Source organism: Desmodus rotundus, chromosome 10, assembly GCF_022682495.2.
Source record: "Desmodus rotundus isolate HL8 chromosome 10, HLdesRot8A.1, whole genome shotgun sequence".
In the NCBI taxonomy this organism is placed as follows: Eukaryota; Metazoa; Chordata; class Mammalia; order Chiroptera; family Phyllostomidae; genus Desmodus; species Desmodus rotundus.
The window spans coordinates 60,252,735-60,274,064 of NC_071396.1; the positions used below are offsets into that span (position 1 = coordinate 60,252,735).

Consider the following 21,330-nt stretch of genomic DNA (forward strand, 5'->3'; position numbering starts at 1 on the left):
TGGTCCTTGCCTAGAGTCAAGCAGCCTGGTCTCCAGTGAGCAAGTCCTTTTGGGAAGGCTTCATGCAGGAGGTGACATTGTAGATTGGCCCAGGGTAAAAATGAGGCAGTCTCTGGGTGGGACCATAGGTTTCTGAGTAAAGCAGGAGCAAATCCAAGTGGGGAAGAATGGCCCATTATGGAAGCCACAGGATGCTTGGCTCTGAGCTCCCACCCCTGCTGCACCTCACTGCTCTCCTTCTGCAGCTGGCACTGAGGAATGCCCTGCGCTACTTCCCCCCGGATGTGCAGGAGCTTCTGGCTCCAGAGTTTGCCCAGGAGTTGCGGCTGTATGGGCACATCTATATGTACCGGTTCTGCCCCCGCATTGAAATGAGGTGAGTGCTGGCGGGAGGGTGCAGCTTCAAAGGGGCCCAGAGTGGGAAGGGAGGGACGTAGGAGGGACCATGATGAAGGTCAGGAACTCCAGAGTCAGCAAAAAAGGGGAAATTAAGGCTGTCCATACTAGGGTGCCCATGGGTGTGGCATGCTGAGTCGTTGTCCCTCACACAGAGAGAGGAGGTGGCAGTGTTATCTATCATCTGTGGGACTCTGCAGCCTAGAACTGGCTGAAGCCTGCAAGAATGGCCAGTAGATAGAGCAATCCTTATTAAATGGGTCCCTCTGGCTCACTGTCCTGGGCTGTGGGTCCTGTGCAATTTTGAAGCCAAACTGTATGCAAAATCCCCTTTTAAACCCCATGTTTTTTTTGTCTTGCCAAAGGGCAAGGAGAGGTTTAAAGGGTGCTCTGCCAGTGTCTTCAAATAGCTCAGGCTTCCCATCAAAGCTCACAGGCTGAACTGTGATTGTCACTGAAAGCCTTGTCAAGTCATGGATGGCTGGGCCTCACCCCACATTGCACAGTCAGCAGTTCTGGAGGGGGGTGGAAGGATCTGCCTGTCACAGTTCCTAGCCCCACCCAGGTATCACACTGTATCCTTGTTCTTGGGTATGCCAAAAGCCCAGAGTTGTTTGGGACTACCACAAGGAATGGCCTGAACCCTATAAAGCAGGAACCACATTTCCTCATTCCTTTTGGGCCTGCTGCCTGGCACTTGCTCTAGAATTGGTGCCCAGGAGCACAGGTGGTGTGAAGGAAAGAATAACCTGCACCCAGAATAAAGGCTTCTGGAAAGTAGACATCAGCTTTGTTTCAAAGTCAACATTCCTCAGTGGGAGCCTGCTGAGAAGGGAGGAAGGGTGGCCTGGGGTGAAGTGGGGGCTGAACTGCCCATACCTGGATGGGTGGAGGGCACAAAGCATAAGGTGAACAGCAGAGCCAGTTGGCTTTGGTTCCTGCTGGGAGCTCCCAGGTGACTTCTGCAGCAGGATGTTTGGTCTCACTGTTCACACCTGTGTGCCCTCCCATTATCATACCTAGTGGCTGGACTCTCCTTGCAGGGCCTACCCAATGAAGCAGTACCCTTGCCGGACGAAAGCCGCAGCAGCTATCATGCACATGATCATGAACAACCTGGATCCTGCTGTGGCCCAGGTAATAGCTAGGGAAACTGAAGCACAGGGGCCAGGACTGTCCAATAGAATTGTAACGTGAGACTCACATGTAATGCGTTTAAGCTTTTTATTTAGAAGTAAATAATAGATTCCCAGTAAGTATGATAGATTCCCAGTAACTATAGCACACCACCAACATCAGGTCATCAATATTGGTATAGTAGAAACACATGTAATTTTAAATTTTCCAATAGCCACATGAAAAAGTAAAAAAGAAAAGGTTTAATACTGTATTTTGGTTATTGTGATATATCTGAAATATTATCATTGTAACATGCAATCAGTAAAAAAAAAATATTGAACTATTTCACAGTTTTTTCCACTAAGTCTAAATCTGGAGTGAGTTTTACACTTAGAGCATGTCAGACAAGCCATGACTCAAGTGCTCAATAGCCATGTGTGGGTGATGCACGTCTGGCCACATGTGCCTATAATGGGCCTCCTTGAGAGCCAGTCTGTACATCAGATCCCACATTTGAGAAAAGATAGGCTTTGCAAGGTGAATCTCTAAGTATTATACTTGAGGGTGATATGGTCCTAGAATTTGACCACCCTGCCCAGTGGTGAGAGCTTCCTCAGCACTGGCCCTGGCCCCAAAACCTGATCACAAATGTACCCATGGCATTGACCCCAGGCTGAGTTCCCAAAGTGACTCCAGACCCAGCTCTATCCCTCACCCCAAGGTGAGCCCTTACCCCAGTCACAGGTGGGCCACACCCCTCTGGCTTCTCCCATTGCCCCTACCACTCCTTCATAAAGGCCCATCGACCACCTTGCCCTGTATAGCCCAGTGCAGGGGTGGGTGCCCTCCCTCCCCAGGCTGCTGTCTCAGATGACACTTTGTCTTCTTCAGTTTCCCCAGGAGCTTGTGACCTACGGTGGAAATGGACAAGTGTTCAGCAACTGGGCTCAGGTACACTGGACTATGAGGCCTGGCTCCATGCCCAGGCCCTACCTATGACCATGTCCTCTGGCCTGGAAGGAGGTTACAAACCCAGGGCTTGGGACTCAGATCTCTGCCTGCCTGATGCCTGAGATTACAGCACTGGAGACAATTTGAGGATGTGGAAGGTCCTAAGGGCAGGAGTGGCCTAACTGGAGGCACCAGGAGCCACTAGAGTATAACGGAGGCCTGGAGGAATGGGGCACTGGGCAGGACTTCTGAGGCCTGGGGAACTCTTGGAGCCTGGGGGTGCCTTGGGGCCCACTGTGGGTGCCCCCTCATGCAGAGCCTTCCATGTTTTGCTCTCTCCTGCAGTTTTGGCTGACGATGTCCTACTTGTCACAGATGACAGAGGAGCAGACACTGGTCATGTACAGTGGACACCCTTTGGGCCTCTTCCCAAGCAGCCCTGGAGCCCCAAGACTGGTCATTACCAATGGGATGGTGGGTCCTAAGGCAGCTGGGCAGTGCCGGCCCAGGGACAGCGGGGAAAACCAGATGCCCTTGACACCTGCTTACCTATCATTTCCAAGGGCGCTATGCTGCCCTTAGCCCTTGGCTCCTGTCCATCTTTTCCAGGTCATTCCCAACTACTCTTCTAGAACCGAGTATGAGAAGCTCTTTGCCATGGGGGTTACAATGTAAGTCTCTATTTCAGTTTACATCATATCATTCCAGCAAATATAATATATTTCCACTTTTATTATAAAACAATGTAGCAATACTAAATAGAATTTTGAGAAACACAATCACTGTGCTGTAGCAGTTCCATATTTACATATTCCCTAGCAGCTTTTATAAATGTGCCTGCAATTTTTACATACTTATAAGCAAATGGACATATAATTTGAATCCTGATTTTTTCTAACATTTTATTATGAACAATTTCAAACATACAGGAAATTGAAAGAATTACAATAAACATCAAAAATTCTGTGATTAATGTACTATTAAACTCACTTTATCTGTATATTTCTGCCTGTCCCTCTATCTATCCATCTGTCCAATTGGGTTTTGATGCATGTCAAAGTAAGATGTAAATATTATGGTCAGGAATTCAATATTTATTTGTAAGTTTTTCTTTTGAAGTAAAATTTACATATAATGAAATGCACACATCTTACATGTACCATTCAATGAATTCTAACAAATGATGCATATAAGCAACTCAAACTCCACAAAGATGCAGAGTACTGCCATTTCATTTGTTATAAAATTAGTGCATGCTCTGGGCTGAAAACTTCCCTCAAACATTATAAAAGTAAATACAATGTAAAGGAAATCCCTCTCCCACCCTAGATCCCCAATTTACAGTTTCCCTTGCATCCTTTCAAACAAATTTCTTATGTGAGTGGCTACAAATATAGATAATTAGATCATTATGATGCCTTTGCACTTGCCTTCCTCCTTTGACGGTATAGCTTGGACATTGTTCCATTTCAGGAACCATGGGTCTAACTTATTCCTGTTTTACCTGTAGTATTCAGTGGCACTATAATTCATTTAGCCCACTTGCCTCCTGATTTGGGTTGTTTGCAGTACTACAGTGAATATCCTGATCCGGACACCTTTGTGGATCTCTGGGAGATCCACAAATAACCATGTTTACAATAACCATGTAAAATATAATCAAGTTGTAGTTTTGGGAGCCAATAAATCAGGTCTCAGACTAATGCTTTATAATATAATAGTTACCACCGTTTGTCGTTCTAGGATTTATAGGTTTAATGCTCTGTAGAATCCTCTGAAATAGGTACTCTTATTACCTCATTTTGTGGAAGAAGAAACTGAGGATCAGAAACCAAATTACTTTTTTTGTTGGTCATTAGTAGTCACGGTTGCTCTTATTATTACTATGAGCCCTGACCTCTGCTGTACCAGTGGAAGCACCCAAGGGTCAGAAGGATGGGGTCCACTCCTGGCTTCTCTGCCTCTTGTGACCTCCAGCAAGTCACTGTGCTTCTGTTTCATAGACACAGGATGGAAGTTTAAAGAGGGTGAAGCTACAGAGTCAGACCTGGTCTGGCTGCCCCCGAAGGTTGACCTCAGATGCTGTAGGCAGTTAACTACGGAAAAGATACAGATCACTAGTAGAAATAGGAAAAGGTTTAGATGTACTGCATAAAACCCCCCTGAGAACTTCTAACTAAAGCAAAGCCCTTACACTGTTGGGTTGACCAAAAAAAAAAAAACAAAACACTACAGATAATACCCAGTGCTGGTGAAGATGTGAGAAAACAGGCAATCACAGCTTGTGGGTGGGGTATAGGTCAGTACAGGAAGCTGGATGTAGCTGGGTAGGCTACATCTAGTGACTGGGATAAAGAAAATTTTACCTCACACTTTTACTTACAATAGTTATCTTGGGAGTAACATGCAGCAGGTCACTTAACACAAAGGATTGAGCCAGCTGTGCTATGTGTCATAGTATAGCCTTGGAACTTGGATCGTGTCTGTAAAGAAGAGATATTAATGAGTGTGAGAATTAATTAAATGATAAAGGTGACACCCTTAGCATGTGGCACAAAGGGAACCCTTGGGTACTCTGCTTGAGTGGATGCAGGCCCACCAGGGAACACACCCATGCTGGGGGTTGAGGTGGGTTCTAATGGTTTCACCTGTCTCCCTGGATGGGTGTTTATCATATCAGCACTATTCTCTTATGTTTGATAATATTCATATTACCTTTCAGAGTAAGTGTACTGCATCCCCATGTTTTGGAAGAGGAAACAGATTCTGAGTGGTCCTACCTAAATTATGGGATACGCTTGATATTTAGATACAGATCTATGAGAATCAGGATACACTCCTGATCCATAAGAGAGAAGGGTAAATTCCTGGACAACAGGAATCCAGTAGAAAAGAGATATGAACTTAAAATTTATAAGGGAGAAAAGTAAGTGGTAGTCTCCCTTGAGACTCTCCTTACCTCGAGAAGAGTACAATTAAGGCAACAACAAAATATTGTCATTCCCCCATTACATTGCCAGCAATTCAAATGTTTGATAATTATCAAGGAATGCCAACAGGCATGCTCATGCATTATTGGGGACAGTCACTTAGGAATCTGACAGTATTTGTTAATATTTTAAACCCAGCACTCCTGCTTCTTGGTTTTTACCCTGGGAGGCAGATAGGAGGTGGGTCACTGCAACATTGTTCCTGTAGCAAAATTGGAGCCATCCTGATGATCAATGGGGGACAGAACATTCTGTGGCTTCTGATACTGCATACTTGGAGCCACCAAAAGAGTGAGCCGGATCTGTGAGTGCTGATGTGGAAAGAATCCCCAGGCCTTGTGTTTAGGGGATAAACAAGCTGTAGAAACAACACCAACAGAATGAGACCATTTATGTAACTAATACTGATAATAATAACTTCTCATGCAAAACAGCAATCTAAATGGGTTTGTTGAAGTCTAACTTACACACAGTACAGTGTGCAAATCTGGAGTGTGCATAGTTGTTTCAGCACCTCTTGCTGGAGACCAAGCCCCACCCCTGCCTCCCACAGCTCCCAGCCCTCCTTGCAGCAAGTAAAGTCCCCAGATGAAGGTAACTAAATGAATGGAATCCTGCAGAATGTACTCTTTCATGGCTGGCTTCATTGCTAGTCCCATCACACACAGGAGGAATATATTCTTTCTTTTTTCTCTATAGAGTTCCATTGTGTTCATATACTGCAATTCATTCCTCCTGGTAATGGGCATTTTAACTATTTCAGGGTTTGGCCACTACAAATCAAATTGCTATGAACAATGGTGGGCATGTCTTTACATGGGCATAGGCATGGAAAGTGGAAGTGCTGGGACACATTAAACTTTTGTCGATGTGGTTAAATATTCTCCAGTATGACTTTACCAATAATACTACAGTTTTTAAGAGGATGAAATCTGTTATAAGAGATCTCAGAGGATACCAAAAATGGGGGACTGTAAGCTTTTCTAAAATACGTTTTTCTTTTTTAAGAAGAATGTATTAATGCATTTGGAAGTAATTAAAAATGAATTTTAAACCATCAAAAGTGGGGGGCTGGCACTGGACTCACCCCTTGCCTGCTTTCTCTGTGGTCAGGTATGGCCAGATGACAGCAGGCAGTTATTGCTACATCGGTCCCCAGGGAATCGTCCATGGCACAGTGGTAAGAGGCAGGGGTCATGCCTGGCCTCAGGGGATGGGAGGTTGACAAGCCCGAAGTGGACAGTGAGCTCCTAACTCCTCTCCCTGCAGCTCACCTTGTTGAATGCTGGTCGTCGGTACCTGGGCGTCAATGACCTGGCTGGGAAAGTTTTTGTTACCTCTGGACTGGGCGGAATGAGTGGGGCTCAGGCCAAAGCCTCAGTCATCGTGAAATGCATTGGTGTTATAGCAGAGGTGAGCACACCAGGAGCACTGAATCCTCATCCCTGCCCACCTCCCTCCTTCTTCATTCAAGAGCCACTCACACTTGCAACACTCTGGTCTCTGGCCCCTTCCTTGTCCCCTCCACAAAGCCTTCCAGGGTGGGTTCCCAGGGCAGTATACCCCTCCTGCCTTCAAAGTGCTCATAATTTTCCATGGTAAATGCCTGTTGATGCTGTCCCATGAAACTGACCTTCAGTGAGTTAAGCTACCATTACCGCACTGAAAATGTGGAATATAGCTGGGAGATAAGTGGTTATGAATAAATGAACATAGACACCCCTAACTCAGACAATTCATAGTCAGGGTTAGGAAGAAGATGAGCTGCCCATCAGTAGAGGGGAGTGCAGCAGCTTTTTCTCAGTGGCTGTCACAGCTTTCTTTGGTAGTGCCAAAGACAGGCAGGAAAACAGGAAGAGAAGGTGAGTGACTCTAAGAAAAGCCTTGGTGATACATGCCAGTGTGATTTACACTTAGTTGATACTAAACCTGTAACATACATAGCTGCACTTGTTAGGAGCCCATTTGACTGTAGGTAACAGAAAACTGAGATATAGCAGATCACATAATTAGGATTTTATTTTTCTTATATAGCCAGCAGTGTTGGCATTGATTCAGCAGCTCAGAGCCAATATCTCTCAATTCTTTTGGGCTTCCCTTGTGGGTACAAATGGCTGCCACAGCCCTAGCCAACCCATCTATACTCAAGGAAGGAAGAAAAGAGAAAGGGCAGTGCCAACTATGGCTGACTCTATATCAGCAAAAAAAATAATATCTCAAAATTCTGGTCAATATTGGATCAGATGGATTTTCTTATCTCCAAGGGAGCTGGACACAGTGGAAAGGATATTTGTCAGCTTGGACATGGCTCATCTCCTGGGGCTGAGCACAGTGTCACTCTAAACACAACCCAGGTTCCATTGATTTAAAAAAGAAGGAGGGCGAATGAATATTGGAAGGCATTTGCCCTGACAAAAGTGATCTTGTCCATCAAGTCTGTGCATATTAAGGCACTGGATTTGATACTATAGTTTATTTCTCTCCTTTCATATAATAGTCTTAATCTCTTTACACCCTTGTTAAAGCTGGTTCATTTGCTGTTGATAGTGGGATTGTAGGAGGAGGTAGTTATTTTTACAGATGTGGGTTTGTTTCCTGGGCTTTGTGGTTTTGTTCTGGCAGCACCTGCAAAACAGCATACAGACGTGGTCAGCAGAGTGACCCTCAGTCAACCAGGTGGAGGGAAGGACCTACAAAAGAAGGACAATCAGAACTCAATGACATCCAGAGAGCCAACATAAACATCATAAAGGGTATCCCAAGAGAATCAAGTCCAGGAGATCAAGGAGACTGCACCATTGAATCTCACAGTCCTCCTACCATAGGAGTTCACACTACAAACTTGGAGTCAAAATGGATCAATTTAACTAGCAGAAGAAATCAAGAAGAGTCTCACAAATAATGGGAAGAAAAAGAAATAGCCCCCAATCAAAAGGAAAGGAGGAATCCTCAGGAAGAGTGCTAAATTAAATAGAGGCAAGTCAGCTATCAGATATTGAGTTCAAAACAATGGTTGTAAGAAAGCTTGATGAGCTCAGTGAGAATTACCAAAAACTACAAGGAAACTATGAGGAACTCACTGCAAGGTATATCAGCATGAAAAAGGATATATAACTATCAACAACAGCCAAGAGGAAATGAAAAACATAATCTCTGAATTGAAGAACATAGTAGAAGGAATCAAAATAAGGCTAGATGAAGCAAAGGGTCAAATCAGTGAACTGGAGGACAAGGTAGAAAAAAGAAAGAGCAAGAAAAGGAAAAAAGATGCAAAAAAAAAAGAAGAGGGGTTACTGGAACTGCAGGACAACATGAAATGGAATAATATCTGTATAATAGGGATACCAGAAGGAGAAGAGGAGCATTTGAAAAAGTAATGATGGAAAACTTCTCTTATGTGATGAGAGAAAAAGTCACACAAATCCAGGAAGCATAGAGAATCCAAATCAAGAGGAATCCAAAGAGGCCCACTGCAAGACACATCATTCAAAGACAAAGAGAGAATCTTAAAGCTAGCAAGGAAGAAACACATGAAAAGGCTACCAGCTGACTTCTCAATGGAAGCACTACAAGCCAGAAGGGAAAGGCAAGAAATATTCCAACTCATGAAAAGCAAAGGCCTACAACCAAGACTACTCTACCCAGCAAGGCTCTCAATTAAAATGGAAGGCAAAATAAATAAGGAGTTTCCCAGACAAAAGAAGGCTAAAATAATACACCTCCACTGTTCATAGCAGCACAATTTACAATAGCTCAGTGCTAGAAGCAGCCTAGGAGCTCCTACCCTTCACAATAGCAATGGATGGAACTGGAGAGCGTAATGCTAAGTGAAACAAGCCAGGTGGTGAAAGACAAATACCATATGATCTCACCTATAAGTGGAATCTAATCAACAAAACGAGCAAGCAAAATATAACTGGAGATAATTGAAATACATAACAAAGTGGTGGTAACCAGAGGGGAGGGGGGAAGGGATAAAGGGGGAAAAATGGAAGGGTCATCAAGGAGCATGTATAAAGGACACATGGACAAAGCCAAAGGTGGGTAAGATTGAGGGTGTAAGGTGAGGATGGGTGGGGCAGAGGGGAGTCGTGGGGGGGATTAAAATACTATGGTTAATGTCACTAAAAAAAAAAGGAAAAAGAAATAAAAGTGGGTGATTTATACTGGAGTATGGCACCTACCTAGTGGAGGGTGACACACCCTGGGATGATTTGTGACTGGGTGGCTTATGTTTCTTGGTCACAGGTGGATAAAGCAGCCCTTATGAAACGCCACCAGCAAGGTTGGCTGATGGAAGTGACCGACAGCTTGGACCAGTGCATTGAAAGACTCAGGTACAACATCTGACAAGTGGGCATTGAAAGTGGGGAGACTGTGGGAAGGGATCCGGAGTCTGGGTTGCTCAGCATAGGCCTGCTCAATGCCTGACACCTGGCCACCGATGGCCACCACACCTAGTTAACACTCAGAAATAGTATATTAGGAAGGATCTTGTAATATCTATTCCTTGCTGATGCGTAGGAAACCCCTGGGTTCCCGTACTTTGGTGGTCAGATACTTGGTTCTAACAGATTTTCAATTAACCTATTGCTTTCCCCCCAATACTGAGCCATAGATTTTTAAAAAGATTTTATTATTTATTTTTAGAGCGAGGGGAAGGGAAGGAGAAAGAGAGGGAGAGAAACATTGGTATGAGACATAAACACTGATTGGTTGCTTATCATACATACCCCAACTGGGGACTGAACCCACAGTCCAGGCATGTGCCCTGACTGTGGATCAAACCAGCAACCTTTTGCTTTGTGGGACAATGTCCAATCAACTGAGCCACACCAGTCAGGGCTATTCAGCCATAGTTTTGCAAAGAATATGTCTGTATTTCTCACTATTGTGACTTCAGTGCTCATACGAGAGCCTTGCACATAGTAGATGCTCACTGAATCTATTGGGGGAAACATGAACCTTTGAATGATGGAGCTTTCCCTCAGGGTGACTCCATCAGGTTCAATATATGTTGATCTTCCTCTTCATTGTAATTGCCTGTGTGGTATCAGAGGTAGCTTTTCCCCTCCTGCTTGATGTCTTCTGAGGTACTTTATTGGAAATGGGGTTGGGGGGTACTGCCCTAGGGCTTCTGCTCGAATGCCATTTTGAAAGCATCCTCTCAACAGATTTGCTTTGCAGTACTGAGCCTGTATGGGGAGGATGCACCGGCACCATGGCTCTCCACCCCAGCTACAATATTCTAATCAAAGGGGGCTTGTATGAAAATGTTTAAGCACACACAGATTTTGAGAAACATTCCTGTTCTGAAGATGGGATATTATTTGACACAGATCTTTCTAAAATACTATTTTGACTATGTTGCACCCCTGTGTAAAACTCTCAGATACTAACCCTCCATTAATTATAGGAAAAATTCCAAACTCTTACTGTGCCATGAAGGGCTCTTGCCTGGACTTGACTACTGCCCCTGTTAATGCTGGCTAGCATCCTGAATACACACACTTGCACACTCTGACACACACACATGCCCATTTGCACATACTTGCAACGCACACTCAGACACACACACACACATCCTACCACTGTCATATTCTTGCCATATCTAAATATACCTTTTCCATTTGCCTTCTTTTTCTTTTTATTCACACAAAGTTTGGGTCAGTTTAATTCCTTAACTTCTACTGCCACACACACATACACATATACACAATCATTTCACATCAGTTTAACAAACTGCCTTAAGCAGCCTGTCTCACCACATTTCTGCTCCCTGAGCTGCAGAAGACACAGATGGGAATGAAGTTATTCTTGGGGGACTCACAGGACCTGTTCTTGCCCTTAGGGTGTAAAACAGTCCTCCTTCTCCAGCATCACTTGCTGTTCTGTGACCAAGTGTCCTTTTCCTATTTTGTTGTCCTGGTGTGCCCGAGACCAGGAGCATGTCTGGCCCCTGTTAACATCTCTCTGTGGTGGGGGCGGGGAGGGGGGCTCCACCTGCAGGGCCCCCCGGCTGCCATGGATGAGAATAAATCTACCAAGACATGTCTGCTTGGGGAGGAAAGGTGGCCGATTTCTCAAAGGAGAATGGCCAAGAGCCTTTTCCTCAGTGGGCTTTTATTGGGTTCATTTTGCACAGGAATACAGGTAAAGCTCATTAATCGTTGTCAGGCAGTAAGGATCAAACAATAGACAACAGACAAAGAACTATGAGGGCTTATTCTGAGTCAGGGTCAGTTAGCTAAAGGGCTATAAAACTTTGGGGAACAAACTCATTTCATGCTTGGACCGTTATCAGAAAACTGAGGGCATTCTTAGCGAAGCAGGTTTCGCAGGATTTTATGTATTCTTTCTTAGGCCTGATCACCCTGGAGAATCCATCCTTTCCAGCACAGATCTGCACTGCCCTCTGTCATTGTTTCAGGCTTAAGTCAGGCAGGGAAGTAATGCAGCCAAGAGATTAGGGGACTTCTTGCAGACAGAATGAGGACTCAGGCTATGTCAAAGCCAAGGGGAGAGGGTCCATCACCCCCTTTTTCTATAGCCCCCCAAGTCCTTCCCTGATGGCCTCTTTGTGACCTTGCCTGTCTTAGGTCATCTTTCCCTTGAGGAATCTTACCCGTCATTGGCTAACTGATCATGCACTAGGAGCCAAGCAGGGTAAAGTAAAGGAGGCAGACATGGCACCCTGCCAGGGAGATAAGCTTGTCTCCTTAGTGGCTTAGGGTCCCAAGGTCTCTCACTCAGCCTTAGCCATGGAGGTTTGCAGCTTCTGAAACCAGGAAGGGTGGTTCCCAACATCTCTTTGCTAAGCAAGGACTTCAGTAGATCTGCATTTTTGAGTGGGTGCCATACTGCCCCCCTTATTGATGCTTTTTGATACCTTTCATACCTGTGAAAGGCCTTACGTATTCAAGTTTTCTGTTCTCCAAAATATTTTCTTTTTCGTACTTTTATTTTTCCAATGTGGAATCAACTTTAGTGACTTTTATGATTTGAGTATCACCTTGAGTGATTTCTAGGATGGTCCTTATTAGAGTTCTGACAGCAATAGCCCTAATTCTAAGTATTGCCTCAGGAAGGGTTGTCACCATTGTTACCTCAGTTTTCCTGTCTAGGGTATTCAAGTCTGCTGTTTCTCTTATGGTCTGGGTCCTCAAAGGACACACCTCATAGGTCGCTGTATCTCAGGCCCTATACTTGCACATGATACTTTTGGTGGCTTTTGGGTCTTCTGCATTCTAGCCATCTGGGTTTCCCCTGGGTGTTAGCCAGTGTGGACAGGTGTGATGGAGCCATTTGTTCTGCTCTTTTGCCTTCTAGGGAAGCAAAAAAAAAAAAGGAGGTGCTCAGCCTTGGTTACCATGGTAATGTGGTAGATCTTTGGTAAGTACATGAATGGGAGTCAGCAGCCTTGGGGACCCCACCTGAACCTTTCCCCCCAGGCAAATTCCCAGTGGTGGGCAAGTGCTCCTGGAATGCAGTTTCAGGTGTTGACTTGAGGCTCTGCTTCCAGGTTTCATGACCTGTATCTTAGCCTGAACTCACAGAAGCCTTCCTGCAGGTGTTCTTTGCAGGGAGAGGGGTATGGGGAGGGATGTAGGATTAGCCTCAGTCTCTGGCTACTGGACATGTGGGATGGAAAATGTGCTACAATTCCCTCTAAGCTAGGCCCTAAACTCGGGCCCCAGATGCTTCCTGCCCCTGCCCTGGGCAGCTGCTGCTCTGCACTGACAAGACCACATCTTCTCCAGGGAGCGCCTGGTCCATGAATTGGACATGACAGGGGAGCTCTTGGTGGACCTGGGATCGGACCAGACATCCTGCCACAACCCATTCAATGGTGGCTATTATCCTGTGCAGCTTGGCTTTGCAGAGGCCCAGAGCATCATGGCCTCTGATCCTGCCACATTCAAGGGCCTGGTCCAGGAAAGGTGATGCAGGTCCCAGGGCTGCTTGGGGTGTGAGGCAGGGCACAGGGTGGGAGGGCTGTACACTGGAAGGAGCTTTGGACTGAGCAGTTGTGGCCTCTGCCTGGTTCTCCAGTGACCAGCTGTGTGGCCTTGGCTAAGACCCTTAACCTTTCCGAGCCTCTGTCTTCTCTGTCAGATTGGATGGAAGTCAGCAGAGATGGCTGACCTCCATGGGGTGAGGCTGAGGATGACAGTGATGGGGCAGAGAGGGCCCATTTCAGAGTTTTACCAGTGGCTGGAACTGAAAGCTGATTGCTGCCCCATTGCAGCCTAAGGAGGCAAGTCTCAGCCATCAACCGGCTGGCCAAGGAGAACTTCTTCTTCTGGGACTATGGCAATGCTTTCCTCTTGGAAGCCCAGAGAGCAGGTGAGAGAAGGGTGGCTTGCTGAGGGGCCCATCCTCCCTGGGCTGGCAGCAGGCACACTCCCCCCGGACAGGGCTGTCCTGGCAGGGACCTGGGGCAGGCAGGGACCAGGGCACGTAGGTTTCACTGTGCCCCAGCCTGGCCTTCTGGAAGCTGATCCTACCAGCTTGACCTCTCTGGTCTCAGTTTCTCCATGTGCCTTAAAAATATAAAGCACCATAAAGAGAGTGGGCACAATGCTTATGTACAAGCTCCATTGCAAAAAAAAATGCAGCTTTACTTTTTTTGTGGAGGAAACTTCTTTCTGTAAAATAGGTGATTCATTCATAGATTGTAAAGTTCGGAAGGTACAAAAGCTATTCAGTGGAAAGTCTCCCTCTCAGCCCCATCTCTGGCACCAACTTTCCCCCTACTTCAGAGTATGCAGGCTCTGTGGTGCCTCTCTGGATATGCTTGCAGCAGACGGAGGCATGTGTACATGCTGCCCTGCCCCATACCAAGAGCTTATGGGCTCCAGCCTGCACTTGTTTTCTCTTCTTTTACCTGAAAAGACACCTAGTGATGATTCACTATCTGGACAGAGGACTTCCACAGTCTTTCCCTGGGTTGTGTTTAAATTGTCATCCGGATGGTGGTGTATGTCCTCACCTTGGGTGGGACCTGCCAGCTTGCAGCTGCTCCAGGTGAAACTGTGCGGGTGCTCTGTCTACAGGAGCTGATGTGGAAAAGAAAGGTGCCAAAAGGACAGAGTTCCGCTACCCCTCGTACGTCCAGCACATTATGGGGTAAGTGATGAGCCCCCTTCCAGTGTCTGGGTCCTGGACATTCAGGTCAGAAAAGCCCCTCCTCTGACCACTGCTGTGAGGCCATAGAGTGGTGACCACACCAGGTTATGGGATTCTACCACAAAAATGCTGGTGAAGAGAAACTGAAATCATAACAAACCTTGTACAGGGCTTTAATGAGAGGGCAAGGAAGTTTCAGGGGACTGGAGCTGAGGTTACTTTCTGGTGAACGCCTCAGTCTTCAGTACCCACAACCCTAAATGCTGTCCATCCCATAGCCATTGCTGTGGTCGCAAGTGGGTGGCTGATGGTTTGATCCATGGAGGCCAAGACCTGCTTTTCCCTGTCTGTATCTACCTGGCTGTGCCAGGCAGGTCTGAGGAGGCCAGTGTCCCAGGACAAGTAGGGAGGAGTGGAATGTACCCAGAGGGAGACTGGCTGAGGTTAGAGGCTTGAAGACTAAGGCCAGGAGTTTGAGCTCAAGCAATACAGGGGCAGGGGAGGGAAGGTCTCAGGATGTTTTAGAAGAGTCCCAGCCCCTAGTGTGGCAAGATGGGACCAAAGAGGGAAGGAAGCAAGAAGGCAAACATCTCCTCAGGTTCACTGTGGGTGGGGGCAGAGCCAGAGTGGGCTGGGCCACTCGCCCCTCTGAGGAGGGAAGCAGGAGGGTAGAGGGCTGGGTTACTGTGGGAGTTCAGGGAAGGAATAGGCTGCTGCTTCTTTGTGCATGGAGTTCACATAGGAAAGTCAGTTTACCTATGGCAAATTTGGCCAAGTCCCCACGTTTACTATTTCTCCCAACTATTTAGTTTTGATTGTTGGGTTGTCAATAACAACAGCTTAAGACATTTCTGCTTGTCTGTGTCCCAGCTCCCTTCCCCCGCAGCTCTGAGAGGGGAGGAAGAGAGGGGACAAATGAGGATTGAGGGGTAAGGAGAGGGTGGAGGAAAGAGAAGTAGGAGGGTGGAGGAAAAGGAAGGGGGAAATCAGGGGTAGGGGGCAAGGAGGGGGAGGATACTGAGAACTGAAGGGGATTCCGGTGGAGGAGGAAGGAGGGGGCTGAAGGGAGGGGGCAGAAGGGGAAAAAGGTGGAGGAGGAGGGAGAGGACCAGAGAACTGAAGGGGAGAGAGAAGGAGGGGGTGGTGGTTGCTGAGAGGATGGAAAGGGACTAGAGGAGGCGGGGTCTCTGACTGAAACTTCCTGTCCAGTTAGTGACTTAGGGGCTTCCAACAACAATTCTGGACACTGAAGCCCCTTCCCCCAATTTATTACACATTCCAACACACAATGCCCCCCAAAACACACCCCAACTCACATATAGCCTTTACCCCCTTCTCAGTTCTGGAACATATGCTGGCTTCCCCTCCTTGGATCATGGTCCAGCCAGTGGGTGCAGCCAGCCTGAAAAGGTAACTAGGCACTTTGTTCTTGCAGGGATATATTCTCCCAGGGATTCGGGCCTTTCCGCTGGGTATGCACATCTGGGGACCCTCAGGACCTGGCAGTCACTGATCAGCTGGCCACATCTGTGCTGGAGGAGGCCATTGCTGGTGGAGGTAAGGCTGTCAGGTTGGAGATGCTCAAGGGTGGGTGACCCTGAAAATGTCCAATAACAAGCCTGTCTGCCTGGTAGTGCAGGGAGGCCTTTCCCCCACCTGCTCTCCTCATTTCCTGCCTGGCCCTTGTGGGCAAATGGGTACCCGGCCTCCAGTTTGTGCCTATCAACAGTGCCTCTGATTCCTTATAGCTGCCTTCTGTGCCCCTTCGGAGTCTTTGGCTTCCCACATGTACCAAGCCCACTCTGCATATTTCATGTCAGAGCCTCTCCAGTCAATCTATAGTTTTTCTGATATGGAGCCTTGGTTCTACCTTTTCATGTGGATGGGGGAGGTTGTTTAACCTCAGTCCCTTCTTGTGTAGTGGATTTAATGTGTCATTTATGATCTGAAGAAGAGAAAAGAAGGCAGTTATTTTATGAAAATTACTCAGCTGTCAGAGTTCCTACTCTTAATTCTCTACAGCGTTTCTACAGGTACAGGGATCGCCTTCTCTCCAGGTGGTTTCCTGTGTGGGTTGTTCAGTCTTTGCTGCTTGTTTTAAATCCCCAGAGGCCATTTTCACCCTGCTTCCATATCTGGGTTCAAGGGGATGGATGGAACCTGGGTTACAGGTATCCAGGGCTGGAACCAGGCTGAGGGTGGGTGGGGCCACCTATATGGGAGGAGCCAGACAGGGGGAGGCCTCAAGAGGGAAAAAGGAGAAGCAGGGGTCTTCTGGAAATCTTATCAGAGACCTTCTGAGGCCTCTTGGTGTTAGAACAACTGCACTGCCCTCAGTAGGTGGCTAATGGGTGGGTGTTCAACAACCAGCCCTGCAGGAAGAAGCTCTGAGCTGTTGCATCTGTTGATGGCCAATGTCTGAATACTCTCAGGTTTGCTTATTTCAAGCAGGGCTCCAATTGAAATAGTTAGCAGTATTTCCACTAGGCAGATAGCCTTGAGAACATAGATTCTCCTAAATGGTAGTAAATTGAGTAGTAATAACTTATGAGCATTATCATAATTTTAATAGTCTCTATTTTAATTAATTAATTAATTTTTTCCTTTTTTTAAATATACTTATTGATTATGCTATTACAGTTGCCGATTTCCCCCCCTCACTCCTCTCCATCCTGCCCACCCCCTCCCTCCCACATATAGTTCATGTCCATGGGTCATACTTATAAGTTCTTTGGCTTCTACATTTCCTACACTATTCTTACCCTCCTCCTGTCTATTTTCCACCTATCATTTATGCTACTTATTCTCTGTACCTTTCCCCCCGTCTCCCCCTCCAGCTCCCCTGTTGATAACCCTCCATGTGAGCTCCATTTCTGTGGTTCTGTTCCTGTTCTAGTTGTTTGCTTAGTTTGCTTTTGTTTCTCTTTTAGGTGTGGTTGTTAATAACTGAGTTTGCTGTCATTCTTACTGTTCATATTTTTTATCTTCTTTTTCTTAGATAAGTCCCTTTAACATTTCATATAATAAGGGCTTGGTAATGATGAACTCCTTGAACTTGACCTTATCTGAGAAGCACTTTATCTGCCCTTCCATTCTAAATGATAGCTTTGCTGGATAGAGCAATCTTGGATGTAGGTCCTTGCCTTTCATGACTTGGAATACTTCTTTCCAGCCCCTTCTTGCCTGTAAGGTCTCTTTGGAGAAATCAGCTGACAGTCTTATGGGAAGTCCTTTGTAGGTAACTGTCTCCTTTTCTCTTGCTGCTTCTAAGATTCTCTCCTTCTGTTTCATCTTGGGGAATGTAATTATGATGTGCCTTGGTGTGTTCCTCCTTGGGTCCTGCTTCTTTGGGACTCTCTGAGCTTCCTGGACTTCCTGGAAGTCTATTTCCTTTGCCAGATTAGGGAAGTTCTCCTTTATTATTTGTTCAAATAAGTTTTTAAATTTTTGTTCTTCCTCTTCTCCTTCTGGCACCCCTATAATTCGGATGTTGGAACGTTTCAAGATGTCTTGGAGGTTCCTAAGCCTCTCCTCATTTTTCCGAATTCTTGTTTCTTCATTCTTTTCTGGTTGGATGTTTCTTTCTTCCTTCTGGTCCACACCATTGATTTGAGTCCCAGTTTCCTTCGTATCACTATTGGTTCCCTGTACATTTTCCTTTGTTTCTCTTAGCATATAGCCTTCATTTTTTCGTCTAATTTGTGACCAAATTCAACCAATTCTGTGAGCTTCTTGATTACCAGTGTTTTGAACTGTGCATACGATAGGTTGGCTATCTCTTCCTCGCTTAGTTGTATTTTTTCTGGAGCTTTGAAGTGTTCTGTCATTTGGGCCATTTTTTTTGTCTTGGTGCTTCTGTTACTTACAGGGGCAGAGCTTTAGGTGTTCCCCTGGGCGGGGTAACGCTGGTCGCTGGGCTGTGATGCTGCACTGTGAAGCTGTATGTGGGGGAGGGGCTGAGAGGGAGTAATGGCGCCCGCCCCACTCCACTCTCTGCTAGATTTGAGTCACTCCCTCAGCTATCCACAATCAAATTGGGCCCCTCTGGTGCTGGTTCCAAGTGGATGGGCTTGTGCATGCTCTAGGCCCCTGTGGGTCTCTCCAAGGAGCTCTCCTGTGAGGCTGGGAGTTTCTCCTGCTGCTGCCCCAACCCCCACGGGTGTTTTCACTCAGAGGTTTGAGGCTTTATTTCCCCGCACTGGAGCCCTAGGTTACCTGGTCTGCTTCGCTCCCCGCCATTCATCCCGGTTTATCTGGGCGCGAATGTAGGGCTGCGGGGTCTGCTAGTGGTCAGACTGCCTGCCCCGTTGTTGGTCCCACACTCCACCAGTCTCGGTCCCGCCACGGCAAGGAGAGTCCTCTCTGCCCCGGCTGCCTGCCGTCTCTGCCCGTCCTACTGGTCTGGATGTATGTTTATTTTTTATCTCCTTGGTGTCGGACTTCCTTGCAGTTCGATTTTCTGTCAGTTCTGGTTGTGCGAGGAGGCGCAGTGTGTCTACCTATGCCACCATCTTGGTTCTCTATTTTAATTTATTTTTTAAATTTTAAAAATTAATTTATTATTTTTTATTATTTTTACTTAAATTTTTTTACTAGTCTTTTTAAAAGTGTGAGTTCATTTAATTGAAATTTAATGATGTCTGTGTTAACTACCGGCTCACAGAATTCCTGAGGATTTAACTGTCTGCTCTCATGAGCTAGTAGGAGTGGTACCCGAGCTCCAGGGCTACCACGCTCTTCTGCATACTCTCCATACTTTAGCCAACTGACCTGTCTTACTTGTAGGGCAAGCTTCTTCTCACCTCGGGGCTTTTGCACTTGCTGTTCCCTCTGCCTAGAGTGCTGTTTCCTCAAATCTTTATGAACAATAATAGGTGGTTCCTCCTTAGCGTTTAGTACATAGCTTGACCATTACCTCCCCGGAGAGGACTTTGGCCCTCCTGACCAACCAATCTAGTGATTCCTTCACCACATTCTTATTTTCTTCATAGTCCGCAGCAATCTGTTTCCTGTGCCTGGCATGACCCTCAATTGATATTTGTTGAGGGAATGAATATATCAGACAGGGGGCTGCATACTTATGTGCATTAATTCACGTGACTATTGGCATTGCTGGTTCCAAAAATTGTATGGCCTAGTGTGGTGCTGAGGAGAGAGTCTCCTTGATCCCAAGTCTGGGCTCCAGTGATGGGTGAAGAACAGGTGCTTATGCCAAGTAGCCTGAGAGAGGGAGGGTCTGCACCTCACCTCAGGTCAGGAGCTCCTGATGCCTGTGACATCCCTCCCCTTCTCTCCCTGCAGTGAACCCAGCTGTGAAGCTGCAATATGAGGACAACATTCACTGGATCCGTGAGGCTGCCAAGCACCAGCTGGTGAGGGCTTAGCTTGGTAGGGGGCAGGGGTGGGCCATGAGACTGCTTGCTTGGCCAGTAGATGAGAGATCCAAGAGGGTACCAACATACCCCATGAGATTGAGTAAGTGATAGACCCACTAGAGCCAGCAGTTACCTCATCCCAGGGGGCTGCTGGGTAGAGAAATTGGAGGCCCTTCAAAAGGTGGCCTGGGACAATGACCAGGACCAGTCAAGTCACTCTTCACCCAGTTATTCTACAAAGAGTTCTCTTGAGAGGCAGCCCCTGAAGGGCCCAAGAGGCAGGCCTCCTGGCTTCTCAGCTGTGTGACTTAGGCGAGTGGCTCAGCCTCCCTGAACCTCAAGTCTCATCCATACTGTGGAGATGCTGGTGATGATAAGTGCACCTGGCTGTGGTGGAGTGCTTGAGGTGGGCCCTCTATGGAAGTCAGTGCATGAGGCACCAACAGGGCCAGTGTTGCCTTGGCTTCATTTCTGTGACTGTGACTGCGCTCTGGTGAGTGTGAAAACAAATGTGATGTGGGGTAGGAAATGCTTTATACTGATGGATCAGAAAAGTATCTCTGAGGAGCTGCCTTGTGAGTTCAGATCTAAATGCTGGGAGTTGCAGAATGAGGGAGCAGCCATGTGATAGTCAGGGGAGGCAGAGAGACCAGCCAATGCACAAGCCCTGACATGGAGAGCAGGTTTTGTGTACCAAGGACAAAATAAAAAGTGGGTATTTTGTTCACGTGCTTTTGGCCATAGCCCCCAGTGGCCAAACACTTCCACCACATCTGACTATTGGGTCCTTCACCTGGGGGTTACATGACCAGGAGGAGCACCGTTCCCTTTCCAGTGCTTCTGTGGTCCAACGACGTCCATCCAAACTGCTGTCTCCTTGCCCAGTGGTTTGTATGCATGTTTTGACCACTAAATCCTTGGGGCTGAGAAGAGTCTCTGTGACCAGCCAGAGTCTGAGATGTCCAAAGCTATTGACTGTTTATATTTGTATTTTATTTATAGTACAGTTTCCCCCATAAGGATTTAAGGCAGCTGGTATGATTAAAGTAAGGCCATTGGATAGAAAGTCAGGAGGAAGGAAGAAGCTAATTGTCTGCAAGAAAAATGGCCAAGACTGAGCTCTGCATTTTAGGCTCATGGGCAGGTGCAAGGTTAACCCATCACTGGCCCCTCCAACCTTTTTCCCCGTTCCTGGACAGGTTGGCCAAACAGCTGAGGGAAACATCTACATCCTCTTTGAAGAATCCAGGGTTTCTCAGCCTCAGCACTACAGACATCTGGTTTCAAATTATTTTTTTTTTCAATTCTGGTAAAATATGCATTAACATAAATTTTACCATTTCAGCCATTTTTAAGGTGCAACTCAGTGG

General features: G+C 46.6%; 1 protein-coding gene across 2 annotated transcripts in view; it reads left to right on the top strand.

Annotated features, from left to right (window-relative positions):
- Positions 1 to 21,330, top strand: part of UROC1 (urocanate hydratase 1) — a 51,593-nt gene that overhangs the window by 8,481 nt on the left and 21,782 nt on the right. The window contains exons 2-15 of one of the 2 annotated variants that reach the window (XM_045187988.3): positions 246 to 376; positions 1,440 to 1,533; positions 2,407 to 2,466; positions 2,812 to 2,922; positions 3,076 to 3,137; positions 6,570 to 6,636; positions 6,726 to 6,869; positions 9,705 to 9,793; positions 12,786 to 12,848; positions 13,217 to 13,396; positions 13,705 to 13,802; positions 14,513 to 14,585; positions 16,021 to 16,142; positions 19,887 to 19,957. In XM_045187988.3, the coding sequence (XP_045043923.1) occupies positions 246 to 376; positions 1,440 to 1,533; positions 2,407 to 2,466; positions 2,812 to 2,922; positions 3,076 to 3,137; positions 6,570 to 6,636; positions 6,726 to 6,869; positions 9,705 to 9,793; positions 12,786 to 12,848; positions 13,217 to 13,396; positions 13,705 to 13,802; positions 14,513 to 14,585; positions 16,021 to 16,142; positions 19,887 to 19,957 (1,365 nt within the window). Of the gene's footprint in view, positions 1 to 245; positions 377 to 1,439; positions 1,534 to 2,406; positions 2,467 to 2,811; positions 2,941 to 3,075; positions 3,138 to 6,569; positions 6,637 to 6,725; positions 6,870 to 9,704; positions 9,794 to 12,785; positions 12,849 to 13,216; positions 13,397 to 13,704; positions 13,803 to 14,512; positions 14,586 to 16,020; positions 16,143 to 19,886; positions 19,958 to 21,330 lie in introns of both variants that reach the window. The other variant, XM_024580603.4, reaches the window with a different exon arrangement.